This window comes from Rana temporaria, chromosome 1, assembly GCF_905171775.1.
Source record: "Rana temporaria chromosome 1, aRanTem1.1, whole genome shotgun sequence".
Classification (NCBI taxonomy): domain Eukaryota; kingdom Metazoa; phylum Chordata; class Amphibia; order Anura; family Ranidae; genus Rana; species Rana temporaria.
In genome coordinates, this window is record NC_053489.1 from 590,670,653 (window position 1) to 590,692,721 (window position 22,069).

Sequence of the window (22,069 nt, forward strand, 5' to 3'; positions counted from 1 at the left end):
TATTCCTAATTTTGTGAATCTTAAAAAGGAACCAGCCAGGACAGCCATTTGTTAATACCAAGTTTCCCATCCAGCTTTGAAGGCTGCCATCGTTGCGCACACAGAGGCAATGCTCGCATAGCCATGACTTCATATGTAAGGTTCAAAATGTGAGTTCTGTCCTCGGCAAAACTGACAGTCAGACATGGGAGCTTTTAGTGCTAGATGGCAATGTTGGAGAAAGGCATCTGACATAGGTGCTGATGTTTGTCAAAATCACCATTATAAAAATTGTAAATTAACCTGTGTCCAGATAACTCATGGAGATCACCAAGAACAAACTGTTTGCACCTTCTTCCAGAGACAGCTTTACCGTACTAAGCAACAACCATTCGTTTCTGAAAGTGACAAATGATCCTAAAAAGGAGAATAAGAATTTGAACTGGAACAATATTAAAGCCATTCATAAAATAATCTTTATGGATGATGGAGTCCACACATATTTTTACATTAGGTCAAAAGCACAGCAGCCATTAAAGGTTTAAAAATACATTGTATTTGTAAAAAAACTATTAATATATAGTTATAAATATGTAGTTCAATAAAAAATAAAATGCAAATACTCGGACCTCACATTGTTTCGCTCCACTTTAGGGCTGCAATATCTGCACATTTATCAGGGAAGCTATACATAAAATGGCAATGAAAGATGTTTTGTTACTAACAAAAGACATTCAGTCTTTCATACATCCTTCAGCTTAAGCAGCAAGTTTACACATTAACAAAATAATCAGTAGTTGCTGCATAGTTCCTTACCTAAATACTTAAAAAATATATAAAGGTGAATTAAAAATAAAAGTGTAAAAAATTAAAACACTTTGATAAATGAGGTGCATAAGGTGAGGAAATCTTACCGAGGAGACAGCAGCCTATTAGATCACAGTAACTTGTGACATCATAGAAGCTTTAAAAAAAAGATGCAAAGACAGAGGTGCAGTCAATCAACTACCCTTTGTTACCTTGCTGACTAATCACTAAAAGGAAACCTGGACATGGCAAAATAAATAGGCCGACATTGGTGACCTTTCCTAAAAAATTCAAATGATCTGCCCGTCGCATTCAGTAGTTTTAATACCTTCAGAGTCTGAAAAAATATGCAGACCATCAGTTCTGATTTTACGCAGTTGAATGCTTGTGCAAGGACAGTGGCTCAAGATATTAAAACTCGAGACAGCCAAGCTACTAGCATTTTCATAAGGTCAAAAAGTACAATTACCATATTTTACCTCAGTATAAGTTTCCTTTATATACTGTTTAGCACATCACTCTACTTTGCATTGATGTCATTTAAAAAAAGACTATATATGAGATCACTAGATTCAGGTGACTTGGTAGGTTGAATGTTTTTAAGTCTACGAAATGGCTTCCTTTACAGAGGTACACCTCACATTTTGCTTCTTTCTTTCTAAACCCTTATGGACTATTTTTTTTCTCTCTATATAATCATCTTCCAAGTGTTAGGTTGTCTTTAGAAAGATATTTTAAAGCAATATGGAAGTTGCCACTTGTAGGAATGAAGATAAAAGTTGACAATAGTGTGAACATTGACATTCAAAAGAAGAGGAGTCTTTCCTGAGACACGAGATGCTCCACTCAAGCTCTATAAAGAAGGTGAATGCACAGTGAACAGAAGGGACACGGCCCAAACACTGCTGGTATCACTCCCATTCAGTACTAGCAATGTTCTCAGGCTTTCTGCTCGAACTGAACACCGTTCTCCTGGTAGACCATGATCTGTTTTTTCAGTTCTTCTATTGTGGTTAACATGGCTGATCTCTCCAGTTCCAACGTGTAGAGCGCCTGCTTTAATTTGGCCTCATTGCTTTGAAGATTGTCAACTGTGGATTCCAGACTTTGGATTCTTCCTTTAGATACCTAGAGAGCAGAAGAAAACATACAGGTATCATGGGAGGCATTTTGCAGGTCTAAGAATGATATTCAGAACATTTTGTTTGGATGGTATAATATAACAAAAAATTATTGGATCGGAAAAATAAAAATGGGACTCCAGCGAGAAAATTTCCAGGTACCCATGTACTTGTATATATATATATATAAAAAAAAAAAAAAAAAAAAGGAGAAGTTCACCTTTGGGAAAACGTGTTCACCTGTTTTTAAGGTGGAACATGCAACATGTTCCCACTTCTAACAGCTAACAGCAGTATAGGGTGAAGTTCCTCGTACAAGCTCTCACTTTTTAATTGACAGCCGCGTCATTCATTTACATAGTTCTTTACTACAAGTACCTACGTCCCTTGCGGCTGCCGACTTGTAGTTCTCCATGAACTACCACAGAGCTTTTGAGCGCTCTGGTAGTTAATTCAGTGTTCCCGTCAGTGTGAAACTGCCTGGACATACCATGTACAGGCACACAGCTTACACTGACAGTCTTCAGGAGACCTGCATGGCACCAGCAATCTACTGATCGCTGGTGCAATACTTTCCAGGCTCAAAAAATATATATAGTAAATGCACATTATCCTATAATTGTCCAAGTAATCTAGGGTGGACAGATTAGGATGAGGAAACCTAAATACATGAACCTCCCAAGATAATTCTTGAAAGGCAGTTTCTGATTGTAGAATTTTTCGCCACAATCTATTGCATTTCATATATGTCGTGGGGCTACCCATGGGGCGGTGGATTGTTTAGATATTTTTTTGCTCTGATTTCACCCTTTTTTGTTCAGTTGCACAAGACCTCCAGTATAAAATAAAATCAGGTCTTTGAGCAATTTAGAAGAAAAAAAAAAGATAAACAGGAAAGAAGTATAATAATAAATATGGTTTAATGTGTTTGAAAAAGTAAAACAAGCCTAAAAGCAACATTTTAAAAATAATAAAAAACGCAGAACTTCTTCAATCTTAAAATGAAAAAGAAAAAAGCTATACAAGGAATAAGGCAATCTACAAACATCAATCAATTGTAATGTTTCTCAAATGTTGTCTTTACATTGATTTACATTTTCAAACACCCTTTGAGCTGTACATCACATAAAACAGGACAGTGCTTCATTCTGCAGTAATGGAAACATTTATGTAAAAAAAAAAGTAAATAAAATACCACAAATACTGACTCAGCAGAAAGCGAACAAATATGCTTTGTAAACTGTTCATTTGTATCTCTCAGTATGTACATACCTGCAACTCCTCCAGAAGGTCAAAGTTTTGTTTGCGCAAGCCATTATTTGCCTTTTCTAACTTATTTATTCTCTGATTGTCACTGAGCGGTGATGAGTCTATTAGTTCGTCTTGCAGAACATGATATTCCACCTCATAGTCTTGCAGCTGCTTTGAAATGTTCATTTCAAACACCTACAGATAAAACATAAGGTATGGTTATGGATTGTATAAGATGCAGGAATACAAAAACCCGAGGCCCTACCTAAATTCGTGATCCCTATAGCCCTTAACCGCTTTCTTGCCCCCGACATAAGGCAACAGAATAAAACCGCTTCCAGCTGGCCTGGTCAGTATGCCTTACGTTGTCTGCATTCCCCTTCTGCTATACGCTTATGATCAGTTATACTAGAATATGTTCTGCTACATATACCTGTATTGTTTCTTCTCACAGCTGATGATACTTATATAAACCCATACCTGGCTCTGTTTTTCCCACCTCTGTGACAAAGCACCGGTGAGCGGGGCGAAACATGTCAGGAGGACGTGGCTGGAGCGATGCTGGCTGAGGCCACATTCATCTACATACTAATGCACTGGGTTGGTGAGCAGCGCCCTTTCTTCGTTTTGAGAATGCTCTTGCATCTATGAATGATGCACCGATGCCAGCTCCATTCACTGCAACTGGCGGCAGTAGCGCGGCACTGCAAGTTTCATTTGAATCACCAGCCCCTTGTCTCGCTAAATTATATACAATTAAAACCTGAGCACTCCCATTCCCAACCCCTCCATTCTGTACTGTGCCCACCTGTCAGATCCTCCCACCGAGTACTGGGGACAACACGCTGTGTGCCCTGTATTCCCAACTACCTGTGTAGGCAGGGACAGCAGGCTGTGGAGGGAACAAAGAGCGAAGCACACTGGCCACAAAACAGATCCAATAACAGGCAGAGGCAGGTACAGAGCAAGGATGATTCCATTTGAAAAAGGAGAGCAGTGGGGTGAGTGGGGGTAGGAGTGTTGGTAGGTCTTTGGCCCTACTCCTATAAAGCTAAACTCCAAGCAGATAAAAAAAAATTATACCATGCAGTAAGGCTGCGCCTGCACGGCAAGGATTAATTGCTTGTATTGTCTAGGGAAGAAAAATTATTTATCTGATCCTAGGCACCTACGGCAGTGGACTGTCCCTGGCCACCCTTACGTCCAGACCCAGCCCTAGTACTGACGACATCAGGACGCTAAATCGGTAGAGCATGGGGGTCCAGAAGTTGTGGGGACCAGTCTAGCTGCAGGGAGGAGCGAAGGATCGGGTGGATAACTATTCCATTATTGTTCCCCTAGACATAAACAAGCACAGCCCCACTACAAGAGGTCATTTTTTATTTGCCTGGAGTTGGGCTTTACTCACCATCAATGGTCTTGTTCATGTTAAGCACCCCATAGATGTAATTGGAAAAAAAAAATAAAAAAATTACTTGATTTCCCAAACCACACAGCTGATGTGGATATGTAAATCCTCCCCGCTGAGCTATTCAGCTATCCCACTGTCTGAATACACTGATCAGTGTTGCAGGCCATAGTCAGTGGTGCTCATCAAGCAGGGAATATCTGACAGGGTTGGGGTACAGAAGTCGATTGGTAGATTGATTTTGTTTACAAGCTGTCTGCCACATAATTGGATTATCACTATAATTTATATCTGACAGGTTTATGGCTCTGCTAGAGTCAGAGAGAGGAGAGAAGCACAGAGAGCAGCTATGCCCTCCCTTTTGCTGCTCACTAACAGAAGCCTTTGAATATGGTGAATGAGTTCACACAATACAAAGGCTTCTGTGATTGGGAAGGAGGAGAAACGGGGTGGGCATAGTAGCTGTACTGACTCTACATTTGAAGTGCTGACACCACCTGAGTTTAGCATCAGAGCTCCGAAAGCTATGCTGCTGGAGCACAATAAACATGTCGGATATAAATAATAAACATCTCCTTTGACTTAACTCAATTCAGCACCTTCAATTCTTTTAATACAGCTTTAAAATGAACGTGGCTCTAAAGCAGGGGTCGCAAACTGGTGGCCCTCCAGCCGTTGAAAAACGTCAAGTCCCATCATGCCTCTGCCTGTGGGAGTCATGCTTGTAACCATCAGCCTTGCAATGCCTTATGGGACTTGTAGTTTCACAACAGCTGGAGGGCTGGCAGTTTGAGAGCCCAGCTCTAAAGCCTAAGAATGTTTTACCTTAATGCATTCCTTGCATTAAGGTAAAAAATGCTTAGGCATCATTATCGGTTTTAGCCACTATACATCATAAAGAAGGCTTCAGTCATTGTTATCCACGTATGCCTTAGACTGCACAATACCACAAACAAGAGCCCAGCACAATACATGAGTAGTTCTACTTGATTTTGATGAAAGCAAGGAAATTTGTTAGATGATTATTTTGCATACTTGTGAATATAGAATTTTCTGAAGCTACAGGAATTGAATGAAATCCAGTGACACTTTCCTTTAAATGCTACATCACCTGGTTTATGGTCTTCTCCATCTGAACCAACCCCAGGTTCGGAAGAGTGTTCTTTATGAATTCTACAATGGATTCAAGGTTTTCTTGCTGTAATATTAGGGGTTTATGACTCCCCAGCAAACTTAGAGCTACTTTAAATATAACTTCTGATCCCTGGAGAAAAATCAGATCTAAGAGAAGAACAGAGGACATAAAACATTATGAGTACAGTCATGCCAGATACACTCTGACAATCAGGTGAAACAAAAATTATTAACATCAGTAGATCTAAATAACAACCTTCCTGTAGTGTACAACTTGGGCATCGTCATCCATCTATTGCCATTTGTGTTCCAATTTGCAGAATATGATATGTGGCATTGCAGGCACGTAGCAGAGGATTGAATAGATTGTGCAATTGCTTTACACACCTTTTTGAAATGAAAAGGTTTGTGTATGCACAATTCAGGCATATAGAAAAGTTAAAGCAATATTAAAGCCTTTTTTTAAAGCATAACAAACAGGTTATACTTATCTGCTCTGTGCGGTGGTTTTCCACAGAGCAGCCCAGATCCTCCTCTTCTCGGGTCCCACGCCGGCGCTCCTGGCCCCTCCCTTCTGCCAGGTGCCCCCATGGCAAGCTGCTGGCGCACTCCCAAGCTGCGGCTCTGTTTGTCCATTCACACATGGAGCTGTGGCTTGGCCCCGGCTCCCTCTCCTTGGCTCACTGGCTCTGATTGACAGCAGCAGGAACCAATGGTTATAAGCCAATTAGGAGTGGGAGTCACGGAGAGGCAAAGCTCTCGCGGACATGGTTAGATCGAGAGGGGGCTCGGGTAAGTATTGGGGGGGGGGGGGGCTGCTACATAGACAGAAGGTTTTTTACCTTCATGCACATGCATGAAGGTAAAAAAACAAACTGTAAAAAAGAATTTAATAGGGAATTCAAGAATAGAAATTCACTGTCTGCAGTGAATTTCTGCAGTGACTTTATTACCCCTTTAAAAGGGGTAATAAAGGAGTAGGGTGTGTTAGATCTGCATTGTGCTTCCATCTGACTATTTGTACAGATCGGTCTCGCTGCACTATCTACGGCAGGGGTGCCCAACCAGTGGCCCCTCTGATGTGGCCCGCGACCTCCTGCTCTGGGATGGAATAGAATAGAATACTGTTACTAAAGGTCAGTTTATTATTAAAATCACAGGGTATATATGGGCATATCTGTTCTGCAGTGGTTACTGGGCTGCTTTCAAACTGATATGGTGCAGAGCAGTCTACCTGCGGGTTACCTGCACTGATCCATATGCCGCATACACACGATCATTTTTCGGCATGTAAAAAAATATGTTTTTAAAAAATTTCATTTAAAATGATCGTGTGACAAAAAAAAAATTCGAACATGTTGCATTTTTTAACGACGTTTTAAACTGTCGGTTTTGAGGATTGAATGGATTGTGCAATTGCTTTACACACCTTTTTGAAATAAAAAGGTTTGTGTATGCACAATTCAGGCATATAGAAAAGTTAAAGCAATATTAAAGCCTTTTTAAAGCCTCTTCACGGGTATCACGCCGGCGCTCCTGGCCCCTCCCTTCTGCCAGGTGCCCCCACAGCAAGCTGCTGGCACACTCCTGAGCTGCGGCACTGTTTGTCCATTCACACATGGAGCTGTGGCTTGGCCTCTCCTCTCCTTGGCTTACTGGCTCTGATTGACAGCAGCAGGAACCAATGGTTATAAGCCAATCAGGAGTGGGAGTCACGGAGAGGCAAAGCTCTCGTGGACATTGTTAGATCGAGAGGGGGCTCAGGTAAGTACTGGGGGGGGGGGGGCTGCTACATACACAGAAGGTTTTTTACCTTCATGCACATGCATGAAGGTAAAAAAACAAACTGTAAAAAATAATTTAATAGGGAATTCAAGAATAGAAAATCACTGTCTGCTTCGGACCACAATTTACAAATTCCCCCCAAACCCAAATATTCATAGGAATTTATTGGATAGTCAGGTAAATCATGTTTATTCCACCAACTCTTTTTCATAAGAAAAATTGCCAAGTCATTGTGATAAAAAAAGCACTATGATGCAGTCAATATTCTTACAGTTTTCCTTCTAGCATTCCTGAACTCAGCATGACCTCTATGGGCTCCAGGGGCTAGTTGGCATCATGGCTACACATACAACTCAACACAGACCTGCTCTTTCACAATCAAAACATTAGTCACAGTTCAACTGTCTCTTCTCACACTGCACAATCCAGTTCTATTAGAGAAAATACAAGTGGTTTCAGCCTGCTGTCACAGTGGGGACAAGTTGTAAAATACATGCTCCCCCTCCTTTCTCTGTATTGGAGCCAGGGAGTGTCTGAGCCCGTCATACAATCAGGTACAGTACATGTGAGGTCAGATGCCAAATGTGTCGAATGTCATCCAATAAAAGGAATTCTGTAACACTATACACTAGAATCAGAACCACAAAGATAATGTTATAACCTGTATTTCCATTAAAGAGAAACTCCTTACTAAAAGAGAAGCAGATAATGGTTTTAGCCCTGGTTCAAACTGGTGCGTTTTGACATGAGATTTGGCATGTCAAAACGGCGGTATTTGCTGCAAATTGCCGACAATGGCACCGTCCTAATCTGCATCGGCAGCGCTGCAGCGATTTCAATCAGTAGTTTCTGTACTACTTTTTGCGATTTCGGCCCATGATTTACAATGACATCTGTGCAGAAACCTGCACTGATGTCCCTATAATAGCGGCCGAAATCGAGACTGCCAGCAGGAGTGAAATCATGCAAGTTTAGCTGAACTCGCACGGCTTCACTCCCACAGCCCAGTGTGAACCTGGGCTCAAAGTCAGAAGGTTTTTTATCTGAATCAATTCAGATAAAAAAAAAACCAAAAAAAAAACCTGTGTGCTGCAGCCCCCTTAAACTTACCTGAGCTCGTCTCAATCCAGCGATGTGCATGAGAGGCTTGGCTGTCCAATCTGCCTCCTGATTGTCTGAGACACACAGTGGGCATCATTGTCTCCCTCTGCTGTCAAAGTGAGTGATCAAATATGGAAAGAGAGAGGGGGTGGGGCCGAGCCATGGCTCCATGTCTGAATGGGCACATAGGAGCGGCAGCTCAGCTCAGGTGCCCCCACATAGCAAGCTGCTTGCTGTGGGGTCACTCAGCAGGAGGGACAGGCCAGGAGCGCCAGTGAGGGTTCCTAGAAGTGAAGGATCTGGGCTGCTCTGTGCAAAACCAAAAACAAGACAAGACTTTATTACCCCTTTAAAAGGGGTAATAAAGGAGTAGGGCGTGTTAGATCTGCATTGGGCTTCCATCTGACAATTTGTACAGATCGGTCTCGCTGCACTATCTACGGCAGGGGTGCCCAACCAGTGGCCCCTCTGATGTGGCCCGCGACCTTCTGCTCTGGGATGTAATAGATTAGAATACTGTTACTAAAGGTCAGTTTATTACTAAAATCACAGGGTATATATGGGCATATCTGTTCTTCAGTGGTTACTGGGCTGCTTTAAAACTGATCTGGTGCAGAGCAGTCTACCTGCGGGTTACCTGCACTGAGCCATATGCCGCATACACACGATCATTTTTCGGCATGTAAAAAAATATGTTTTTAAAAAATTTCATTTAAAATGATCATGTGACAAAAAAAAAAAATCGAACATGCTGCATTTTTTAACGACGTTTTAAACTATGTCGTTTTTCGGGTTGTAAAAAATGATCATGTGTGGGCTAAAACAACGTTAAAAGGCAAGTTATGAGACGGGAGCACTCGTTCTGGTAACACTACCGTTCGTAATGGAGTAAGCCCTGTGTGTGGGCAATGTCGTTTTAATGATGAAGTTGGAAAAAACTTTGTTTTTTTCTACATGCTGAAAAACATCGTTTTTTACATGCTGTAAAATGACCGTGTGTACGCGGCAATAGTCTTCTGTTATTACCTGCGAGTTTGGTGAGCTTTCTGAAAGTGCACCAAACCTGCAGAATATAATAGAAGTCTATTGTCCACCAACCAAAATCTACTCCAGATACCCAAAGCCAGATACAAGTGCAAAGGAGAAGGAAGATTTGCAGTCCAAGGACCTAGACTATGGAACGCTCTACCAACCAGTATCCGACGGGAGGTGAACTACTTGGCCTTCAGAAGAAAAATCAAAATCCATCTCTTCTGAGGGCAAAAAAGTTTACTTTAGGGAATGGATACTAAGCGCCCAGAGGCGATTCAGTTTGCATGTGTTGCGCTATACAAGTTTCTCACTCACTATTGTAAAGTGCAGGAAAGCCAAAAGGTACAGTGTGTTGCACCCGCGTGTGGGTAAACTGCAGCACATCAGTATGAAAGCAGCCTTGGGGTCCCTTTGACATGGTCAGTCTGACCAATTCCATTCACCTCCAAGTAGTGGCAGACATAAACCGACTTGTGTCCTACCTCTAATCCGATCAGCTAAAAGTATAGTGGGATGTGTCCTTGTCCGTTCTGCATATGCAGAGCAGACATGGACATGTCATCCACCTGCTCCGCATATTGTGGCCCTCGCTCTTCAAAAGGTTAGGCTCCCCTGATCTACGGTGAAAGGCGGTGGAGCAAACCTCTACAACTCAGAGGGATTTGGGAGTCTTTAAAAATTGCAATAGGGTTACATGGCCCCTTTATGTACAGAGGTTAGAAAGCGCCTGAATTTAATGAAACACACACATAAAACATTACACTACGTTTAATGGAGTACAAATAAAATCCTTCCACTCCACCACATTTATACACACTCCAGAACTCTCTAGAATCCTAAAAAAAACCTAACCAGACAGACAACTCATGCAAAAACATATGACCTTGCACTGGCGAGCATTGTCCCCCCGAAAAAAAGTGAGGCAAAATGTAAAATTTTGTAGTAGTCCCCAAAATAAGAGGTGAGGGGAAATTATCCAATGGGAACACTTGTTCTAAGGACAACTACTGTCTAAGAATCGTTCTCTTAAACTTTGGGAGCAGCTGGGAATCAACACAGCAGGGCTGGATGGGAGGGGCAGCTAAATGGACTACAGACGAGACAGGCATATCATTCATGAGCACTGCATCCTGAATCTTTATTCAGAAAGCAAAGCATAGCTACGCTAACTGACCACACAAGCACAGAACAGATTCAGTGCTTGGTGTGCTCAACAAGGAAAAGGCTAAGCATCATTAAACAGACATATACATGGAATTTTATTTTTGGGGTGGCAGATACTTTAAGGCAGGCTGCAGGAAAGAAATCCCCCCTATTAACACAGAACGTGTTGACAGGGGAATCTTTCCTGCCAAGTAATTGGTATTTCCCAGCGGGGACGGGGTGTTTAGCAGAGTCGTCACTCCAGGAGAAGACATTGATTATCGCTAGTGGCTACAGCAGCTTCTTACTATAAATCGCGAACTAATCCGAACGGTTGTACCCAAGTTGATCGATCGACTAACTTGTAAATTCAGACTGCCAATGATTCAAATCTCAGCCACTTCAACAAGGCCTAAGAATTACTGACTTGCCTGGGATGGATTCCTATTGGCGGCACCATTATAGATACAGACCTCTGTATCTGCCTTGTTTACCCTTGTAGGGGTGAGGGGGTTAAAAACATGCATCCGAGAAGCTTTTTTACCACCCATCAACCTCTTACGCTGCAAGGGCAGCAGACAGAGGTATAAATGTGCTGCTTTGCACTGCAGCAGGGCAAAATGTAATCGAAAGAAGCCCTAAGCCTCATTCACACGAGGCGGACTCCGAAGCCCAGGAAGGGGGAAGACTGGGCTTACCCAGTGACGTAGCAGAGGGTGCGTCAGAGGGTGCAGGGTCACGTGACGGGTGGCCCTGCCTCCCCTATATAAGTAATGTCACAGCTTCAGCGCGTCATTCGCTGGGCTGTGTCCAGCGGTGAGAGGAGGTCGGCGATGCTGCGCTCTGGATGGATGGATCTTCTCATTGCTGGAGATCACCCACACCCGTTGCTGGATCTTCTCATCGCTGGAGATCACCCGCTGCTGGATCTTCTCATCTCTGGATATCACCCGCACCCGTCGCTTGATCAGGACAACGTTTGGAGCAGGAAGCCGCGAACGAGTGGATTATCACCGCTGGAGTTTTTTTCTTTTATTAATAAAGGACTTTTTTCTACGGTGTGTGTTTTTTTTTACAAGAATTTACACTTCCTTTGTGAAATGGTAGGGGTACAGTGTACCCCATTACCATTTCACACAGGGGGGGGCAGGATCTGGGGGTCCCCTTTGTTAAAGGGGTCTTCCAGATTCTGATAAGCCCCCTGCCCGCAGACCCCCACAACCACCGGGCAAGGGTTGTGGGGATGAGACCCTTGTCCCCAATGGGGACAAGGTGCTTTGGGGGGCACCCCAAAGCACCCTCCCAATGTTGAGGGCATGTGGCCTGGTGTGGTTCAGGAGAGGAGGGGGGCGCACTCTGTCCCCCCCCTCTTTTCTGCGGCCGGTCAGGTCAACGTGCTCAGATAATGGGTCTGGTTATGGATATTTAGGGGGAACCCCACATCATTTTTTTGTTAAATTGACGGTGGGGTTCCCCTTAATATCCATACCAGATCTAAAGAGTCTGGTTATTGAATTTGGGGGGACCTCCGCGCATTTTTTTTTTTTTTTTACTAAAAGTCCGTGTCCCATTGACTTTTGTTAAAGTTCGGGTCCGAACCCAAACATCCAGGTGTCCGCTCAACTCTACTGATGAATACTCCATCTGTTTTGACGTCACTGAACTGATGAAATGAACAGTCCGCATGTGTGAAAAGGGGCCTGAATGTATTTGTGCTGGTTTGATTATTGCAGGTAAAATAGAAAACTCCCTCTACCTCGGACTCCCCAAATACCAAATTTCGCGTCTACAAGTCGTCTAGAACACAGCAGCCATTTTGGTAACGGGGAAAAAAAACTGGAAATCAATCACCCCGTCCCTGAGGACATTGGCTAGCCCTGAAGGATCGGGTTACATTCAAGACCCTCTGCCTCACTCACAAAACGCAAGGAAACGCTCCTCAATACCTATGCGAGAAAATAAAACACTACACCCCTAGTCGCGCCCTCCGGTCAACTAACCAAAACCTCCTCCACATCCCCAAGACCCACTACAAATCTAAAGGAGAATGAAGATTTGCAGTCCGAGGACCACGGCTATGGAACGTTCTAATTACGGACATCCGCATGGAAGAAAACCATCGGGCCTTCAGAAAAAAAAAAAAAAACGTAAGACCCACCTCTTCTGAAGACACAGGATGGCACTGGATGCAAAAAGAGCCTTGAGTCAATTTAGTTCACATTTGTAGCATTATACAAGTTACTCACTCAGAATGTAAGCTCAACTGCAACAGAAAGTGAGGTTAATGGTTCTATGTACTGGCACTCTATGAAATAAGAGATTATAAATCATTCTATTCATCTTTGCATATTTTTTTAATTGTCAGAAGCTTGTACTGCATTGTTTCTATGAGAAGGGAGGGGGTTTGTGTCTGTATATGTACAAGGGCAGAAACAAACGGTATATGTAATGAATACCTCCTCTGACAAATGCCACAACTCTTTTAAAAAGGGAAGTCAGTCACCGCCAATCAAAAAAACATAACGCCGAAGATAATATCCTTTCTTTGAGTTGTTTTCCCCTCTACCGCATTCAGAATTCACCAGGGAGGAAACACAAGGGACAGTTTGTTGCAGCAGCCAACAAAATCAGCATCTTCTGTGGACAGAGGATATAACAAACCCTCCCAGAGCCCAGACTTTTCCATTCACTCCAGCCCTGCACAGTCCTAATCTATTAACCTGCCACTAAATTCTGCTAACATACCGCCTGCTGGAAAAAAGAAGAGGCCAGGCACAGCCAAAAGCTATTAATTACTAGCAGTGGCCAAATCAGTTAAAATCTTAAGTTATTCCCAAAAATAAGATTTGCCAATGCACAGAAACATGTGTTTCATTTTAAAGAGAGACTACTTTCCTTCTAGTGGAAAGACCTTGTGTGTGTGTGTGTCACAGCATTAAATCTGCTGGTATTTTCCAAAATCCACCATGTATAAAGCTTTCCATTTCCACAAAAAAAGGAAAAACAAAAAAAAGTATCTAAACATAAAAACAAAACGTAATATCCAAATTAACTTATGCAGCTACTCCATTCAAAAACATTTTCAGCAAGTACAGAAAATGACCCGCTGATCTTGCCAGAAATGGTGTTATCCTTTAAAGTAGAGTTCCACCCATAAATATAACATTACATCAGTAGTTTTAAAAAAATGTCATTAGTCCTTTACGATTTTTTTTTTTTTTTAGATGCCTTCAAAGTGTTGTTGCTAGGCAGAATAGTTAATCTTCCCACTGCCTGCACCTAGGTGCTTAATGCACCACACAGACTCCTGGGAATGTAGTGGGTGTAACTTTCCAGGAGTCTGTGCACTCCCTAGTCTCAAAGAATCATGTGACTTGCACAGCACAGGTGCTGAAACCTGATCTGACACTGCTTGTGCAGCACTGAGCATGTGCGAGATCTGCAAGGCTGAAATCCAGGAAGTCATACAGTCTGGCTTCATGATGCCCACACTTAAGATGGCCCCAGTAAATTTCTATTTTATAAAGTGTCTAAATGCTGTAACAACCTAACAAAACGGACCTTAGTTTACAGACTAACTTTACTAGAATACATTAAGCTTGTGTATTACAGGGGTATTTATATTTAAAAAGTGAAATTGTGGCCGGAACTCCGCTTTAGGAGGAAAAACAAAATTGGGAAGAGTGCAGCGCTATGTGGTTGATATCATATGTAAAATAACTACTGACAAACCTTGAAATAAACAAAAAATAATAACACAGTGGAACCTCGGTTTAAGAGTAACTTGGTTTGAGAGCGTTTTGATTTGCAAGCAACTTTTTTTTAAATTCTGACTTGGTTTGCAAGTGTTGACTCGCAAGATGAGCAGAATTCAAGCTAAATAGGCCTGCAGTACCTCATTTGGCCTGAGGAACTGGGGTGCAGGAAATTAGCTAAAGGCTGGTTTCACACTGAGGCGTGCAGCCGCGGTGACGGTATAGCCACGCTATTTGTAGCGCGGCTATACCGTCGTATTTACCGCGATATTCGGGCGCTAGCGGTGAGGTTTTAACCCCCGCTAGCGGCCGAAAAAGGGTTAATACTGCCCGCGTTGCGGGCGGTATTACCGAGCTTTCCCATTGATTTCAATGGGAAGGCGCAGTATAGGAGCGGTGAACACACCGCTCCTATACCGCGGTAAAGATGCGGCTAGCAGGACTTTTGGTGCGCTCCTGCTAGCGCACCGCTTCAATGTGAAAGCCTTCGGGCTTTCACATTGAACACGGCAGGGCATGATTTTTCATGCGGTATAGCAGCGCTATTTTTAGAGATGTACCGCATGAAAAACGCCCCAGTGTGCAAGGGGCCCAAGTGTCCTCGAGCCTTTTCAGATGTTTTTGGCGCTCTCTGGCCGCATTCGGTATTGCATCCCATTGAAGTCAAGGTGAAACAAATTATTTTCGTTTCCATTGACTTCAATGGGAAAATTCGCTTTGATATGCGAGTACATTGGATTACGAGCATTCTCCTGGAACGGATTATGCTTGTAATGAGAGGTTCAACTGTATATAAACAATTATATAAAAAGAAAACGAATGCAGAGTCCAAAAAAAAAATAAAAACAACATAGTCCGTGAAGGGTTAAATCCAAGAGCAGATCCGTGGAAGGTTAACTCCCAAAATAAGACAGAATGCTTACCAAGAAAGTCAAGATAAAGTTTGGTGAATAATAAATTCCCAAAATAAACCAGGTGTGTTTTTTTTTAAAGGTTTCTTGGTTTAACCCCTTAAGTTAATCTAATCAGCCTTAATTAACTCATTATGCTTCTCCGTTTAATTATTACTTTACTGCTGATTTTTTTTTTCACTTCTATTTTTATAAAACATTAATAATTAAAACTTTTTTTTTGCTTTGTTTGTTAATATTTTTACACATTTAATATATATTTACATGTTTCACATTTAAAAAAGCGCAAAAAAAAAAGAAAAAAGAAAAGATATATTTTATTTGTAAATACATTTCCTATGTGTGTACCATTGCTGACAGCTAAAGTATAAACTGCAGTAGGTATCAGTAAGAATTGGTATCGGCAAGTACTAAAAAAAAAAAAAGTATTGGTACCTAAATAGCTTCCTTTATCTTAGTGCAGTCCTCCTTCACTTACCTAATCCTTCGATTTTGCTTTTAAATGTCCTTATTTCTTCTGAGAAATTCTCACTTCCTGTACTCCTGTCTGTAACTTCACACCGTAATGCGAGGCTTTCTCCCTGGTGTGGAGAAAGCCTCTTGAGGGGGGAGGGGGCGAGCAGGAGGGTCAGGACGTTCTCTACTTTGCAGATAGAGAAAGGAGCTGTGTGTGTTAGTGGGCGTCCTGACACTCCTGCTTGCCCCCTCCCCCCTCAAGAGGCTTTCTCCACACCAGGGATAACAGACCCTTTTGTCTGGTATGGATTTTAAGGGGAACACCTACGCCAAAAAAAAACGGCGTGGGGGTTCCCCCAAAATCCATACCTGACCCTTATCCGAGCATGCCGCCCGGCCGGTCAGGAATGGGGGTGGGGACGAGCGAGCGCCCCCACCCTGAGCCGTACCAGGCCGCATGCTCTCAACACGGGGGGGGGGGGTGCGCCCCCCACCCCAATGCACCTTGTCCCCATGTTGATGAGGACAAGGGTCTCTTCCCGACAACCCTGGCCGTTGGTTGTCGGGGTCTGCGGGCAGGGGGCTCATCGAAATATGGGAGCCCCCTTTAATAAGGGAGCCCCCAGATCCCGCCCCCCCCACCCAACGTGGATGAGTATGGGGTACATCGTACCCCTACCCATTCACCGGGAGGAAAAGTGTCAATAAAATAAAAACACAACACAGGTTTTTAAAATCATTTATTAGCCAGCTCCGGGGGTCTTCTGCCTTCGGAGTTCTTCTCCCGCTCTCCAGGGCCGTCTACGGGGCTGGCCGCTGCTATCTTCTTGCAGCTCTTTTACTAGCAGCGGCCAGCCCGCTCTTCCTCGTCGCCTTCTGCCTTCTTCCGATGTTGCCTCGTCGCTCCCTCCCGCTGTAATGCCGGGTGTGTGATGATTTATATAGGCCTCTTATGACGTCACAGTCCCAGCATGCTCCGGGGGGTCACATGCTGGGACTGTGACGTCATAAGAGGCCTATATAAATCATCGCGCACCGCACACCCGGCATTACAGCGGGAGGGAGCGACGAGGCAACATCGGAAGAAGGCAGAATGCAGAAGGCGACGAGGAAGAGCGGGCTGGCCGCTGCTAGTAAAAGAGCTGCAAGAAGATAGCAGCGGCCAGCCCCGAAGACGGCAGCGGAGAGCGGGAGAAGAACCCCATAGGGAACCTTTGATTTTGAATAGAGAAAGAAACGCAGGACGAGGCTTACAGTTCTTACGCTGGAGCTTCAGAACGCACTGGTCCTGAGTTTTTTTTGCAGCTTAAAAAACGACTCAGCTATCTACAGCTCAAAAACGTCATGGTGGGCATGAGGCCATAGACTAACATGGAGAGTTGTTTTTAAGCTGCAGAAAACGCTCAGAAAAGTGGCTGTAAAAACGTCCATGGAAATGAAGCCTTAAAAGCAAAATGGAAGGATGAGGTAAGTGAAGGAGGACTGCACTAAGGTAAAAGGAAGCTATTTAGGGATTTTTTTTTTTCTTTACAACCCCTTTAAAGCCAATAGTCAAAAGTTTTCCAATTCCAAGCTTCAAAAGCCGTTACTAGTCGCAGGACAGGACTGTATGTGACATATATTTGTCGACTAATTTAGTCCTATACTCCAAACCTATCTCCCACGTTTAAAATCCCATTGAGGAAACGCACCCCTTCGGGGGTACAGCAATTGGCTTATTTAGGGATGTGGTGAGATATTGGTTCCTTGTGTACACGTGTAGGGGACACCTTCACTTTTCTTTCCGTATGTGACATATATGGAGTTTAGGAGGGAGAGGCATCTGAAACTACAAAAGGTAAATAACAAAAATGCCAAGCATTTTAAAATATCTGAAAAAAGCCTTGGGTGGGTTAGAGAAAGATGGATAGACAAATGAACAGATGTATAGACAGACACATCATTCATTGTGAATGAAGCTGTACAAGAAAGGTGACTGTAGTAGATCAAACAATATTAATCTGTTGTTCTCATCTGTAATGCTCTACAACCTTATAAAAAGTAATGGTAAACTAATCAAAGAACATTCAAATTGGTCCCATCTTAAAAACAAACAAACACACATGCGGGAAAAAGGGAGGGGCACAGTGTGTGTAATATATATATCCCCTATACCAAGCATTTGCATGAGTACTTGTGTAAATGCTCGGATACTTGACTCAATATCTGCGTCCATAGCGTAGCAGGGGGGCAGCGGGCAGCCTCACAGATGACTGGTACAGGAAGTTACAAGCACCAATCAGTATACCTTTTAATAAAAGCAGCTGACAGGCGGTTTTTCTCCTCTTCCTCCCGCGGCTTTCAGCTGCTTTATTAAAAAGGTATACAGGGAGATTAGTGCTTGCAACTGCCCGCACCGATAATTCCCACTGTCCCTTGTCCTCCTGCGTCCTTCACCGGTTCCCTTGGTCTGCTCTGGTCCCCCTGGGTCTGCTCTGGTCCCCCTGGGTCTGCTCTGGTCCCCCTCTGTGTCCTGCGGCTACAGGAGTCTGCCCTGGTTCCCCTCTGTGCTCTATCCCCCCCCCACCAAACTTCCCAAGTCACTCAGGATAGAGAGCGGAGGAATGACTCTGTCCATTCATAACTGAGCATGAGCATTGTAAACTGTGTTTACAATGCTTCAGTTTATGAATGGAGAAGAGCCTCAGTCTCCTCTCCATTCATTTTCAGTGAAGCTGCAGAGAAAGGGACTGGGAAATCTGTGTCCTCAGTCACTTTCCCTGTCTCAAAGGGACTTGTAGTTCTGCAACAGCTGGAGGTCCGCTAATTGCATATCCCTGCACTATATATACACACACATACACACATATACACACACACACACACACACACACACACACACACACACACAGTGCCCCCCCTCCCCCCCATGCATTTTCCTCAGATATCTACAATTAAAGGGTTGGTAAATCCTAACAATGCACATTTCCTATTTATTCCTTTGGGCTGGTAAATATGCCAATAAAATAGTTTTGTTATATCATCTGTTTGAGAAGCATGAAAATTTTCCATTGGTTTTTCCAATAATCTTGTCCTCTAATAACTTTCTCTGTGCAAAGGGTCAGGGCTGCATTCTAATCCGTTACACTGTTCCCAGCGATCTCTGACTACCCACAGTGTTATGGAGGAGATAGAAAGGTTTTTGCAATCCTGTCCTAGGGTGACAATGCTGCTTTTTTTTCCCTACATACAGCTGGATGACCGAGTGTTGTCAATAGGACAGAAGTGTGTTAGTGGTAAGATCACCAGGTGAAAAGTAAGGTGGAATATATATAATTTTTGCGCTTGGGTTTCAATATGCTCTTAGCGACTTCACCTGCTGGTCAAATTTAAAATTGCAAAATAGACCTACAGATACATTCATCCCTTTGGGGGGGGATACTTGTCTTTACAACCTTAAAGCGGATGTGCCATGGGAACAAAATATTAAAAGCCAGCAGCTACAAATACTGCAGCTGCTGACTTTTAATATTAGGACACTAACCTGTCCTGGAGTCCAGCGCCGATCGCAGCAGAGCACGAGCGATCGCTCGTCACTCTGCTGCTCCCCCCGCCATCCACGCTGAGGGAACCAGGTATTGAAGCGCTGCGGCTTCACTGCCCGGTTCCCTACGGCGCATGCGCGAGTCGCGATGCGCCCGCCGATTGGCTCACACGCTGTGTGCTGGGAGCCGAGTGTTCCCAGCACACAACAGGCGACAGACGGGATGTGACGGAATGCCCGTCTTTTGCCCGTAGCGTGTGGCCGGAAGTGGGTGCAAATACCTGTCTTTAGACAGTTATCTGCACCCCCCTCCCCCCTGAAAGGTGTCAAATGTGACACCGGAGGGGGGGAGGGTTCCGATCAGCGGGACTCCACTTTAGGGTGGAGAACCGCTTTAAAGTGGATGTAAACCCGGAAAAAAAAAAAAAATTTTACGTCACAATGTACAGTATAAGATTTCCCATCATCTGTGCCCAGTCTTGCCACACAGAGTTAATCCAGCTCTGAGCAATCCTCTTATTGTTCAGTGAAATAAAAAGGACTTACAGAGAAAAACTTTAGTCCGTTCCTCCCTCTTGCTGTGAGTGACAGGTTATTTACATATCTCATGCACTAGCCTGGAGACAGGCATTCTTTTTTAATTCCCACCCCCACTCTGAAGTATGTGGACAGAGGAACAATGCAGAGTTTCCCCTTATTAACATACAATGGAGGCGGACAAACCATAGTCAAATCTAGTTTACAACTAATAATGCTAATCTGCCAGCACAGTACAGACAGGGTTAATTATGGTAAACATTAACGTTCCAGCCCCCCTTCACAGCAGAGAAAAAAATCCATTTAGTCGTTTTCAGAAAACAGCAAGTAAAAGGAAAGCAGTGATTTTTACATTTGCTTGGTTATGTGAATAAGAAAATAGTCCATAGGTGTTTTTAACCAATTTAACACACACACATTATATATATATATATATATATATATATATATATATATATATATATATATATATATACATACACACACATACATATACACACACACACACACACACACACACACATATATACCTGAGATTTGCCGAGGTCAGCCGTGCGGTCCTCTGGCCTTTCCGTGCATTTCCGAATGGCGCCGATCGGCTGCGATTGGCAATGTTCTGCTCTGCTTGGCTCCGCCCCCCCCCCCACTCAGATCAAAAGCGATAGTGCACACTGCTTTGGCCTGAATTGAGACAATACTCGCAAATCGAGTCACAATTTTTTTTAAATACAGTGCTCGTATTGCAAAACGCTCGTTAACCGCGTTACTCGCAATTCGAGGTTGCACTGTACTTTTATTTTACAAAAATTCATTTTACTTTGTGCACAATCTATTGACGAAGAGATGTTAGAAAGTTTTTCCCACTTTGACCACAATTTAAAAAGTAAAATAAAATGGTTTGCGTTGGTGAAAATATTCTCACCCTGTCAATGAGTTTCTGAAGATGCGTATTCGCCATATGCATACACACGGGCCACAAAAGTAAAAATGCACATTGAACCAATTCACTTTTTTTTGTCAATAATGACTACATATGGTACAAGGAATTAAAGAGGGCAGTATGGCGAGCCTAATCTAGCACCATTTACGTACATCATGTAAAGGATGGGGCAACAACCCCTTTATATCTAAACAGAGAACAGACCAAGAACACATATCTGTACACTGGAGGCATGAAAAGGGTTTTCTTCCAGCTGCACCCTTCAGTTTATGTCAGCATTTCATTCCACCATTTCTCTCATCGCCAGCCCTGGATAAAGAACAAGAATAACATCATATACATGTTTGCTTTCAAAACTTACCAAACACTCTGGCCACAAAACCCAAGGGGAACTGGGAAGCAAACATGGTGAGGAACCAAGGGGCAGCATAGAGGCTCGGGCCGATCTCAAATTCCTCCAGGTGGTTGTACAGATCTCTGTGATAGTCATGGAGAAGGCGAGACAGCTGGTACATCTGGATCTAAGAGGAGAACAAAATGCATTCAGATGCACGCATATTATACAGTATATACAAAGGCTGATAAAAGGGATATATCAGAAGAAGGGTACAGTCACAGGGGAAATCAGAAGGAAATAAGCCCTTGGAAAGAATCTCTTCTAAACACTTTGCTAATCACTCACTAATCTGTCATCACCGGCAGACACTTTACAACAAACACATTTGTAAAATAAACATGAGCAGACAAACCTAAAACAAACCATCAATTTATTTGACAGGTTTCAGGTTTGTTATGCCCTTATTACAGTAAAGGAGAGGACAGAACTTCTACCTCATTTAAATCCAATAACATTGTGTATCTGAAGTAGGACATTGTAATGTTTTAAACCTGAACTGCAGGAAATCATCCTAAAATCAGCTGCTATTGTGCTCTTGCTGGGCGTCAAATACGTCCACTGTGCCTTTAAAGAGGAAGTAAACCCCAAACAATTTAATAAAAATAAAGAACCCTGCAAGACAAAGGCATAATGAGCTAGTATGTGTATTCCTTACCTTAGATCTGAGCCCTCGCAGCGGTCCTCGCCCCCCCCCCCCTCCGGCGGCCGACATCTTGCCCGGGGCTTTCTTCCGGGTATCGCGGCTCCGGCACTGTGATTGCTTGGAGCTGCAATGACGTCACTCCTGCA

General features: G+C 43.3%; 1 protein-coding gene across 7 annotated transcripts in view; it reads right to left on the minus strand.

The window, feature by feature from the left end:
• Positions 1-432: 432 nt before the first annotated feature.
• Positions 433-22,069, minus strand: part of TBC1D1 (TBC1 domain family member 1) — a 294,417-nt gene continuing 272,780 nt past the window's right edge. For all 7 annotated transcript variants that reach the window (XM_040335139.1, XM_040335138.1, XM_040335136.1 and 4 more), the window contains 4 exons: positions 21,245-21,404; positions 5,678-5,847; positions 3,180-3,353; positions 433-1,914 (listed from right to left, as the gene is read on the minus strand). In XM_040335139.1, the coding sequence (XP_040191073.1) occupies positions 1,726-1,914; positions 3,180-3,353; positions 5,678-5,847; positions 21,245-21,404 (693 nt within the window). In that variant the 3' untranslated portion in view covers positions 433-1,725. The remainder of the gene's footprint in view (positions 1,915-3,179; positions 3,354-5,677; positions 5,848-21,244; positions 21,405-22,069) is intronic.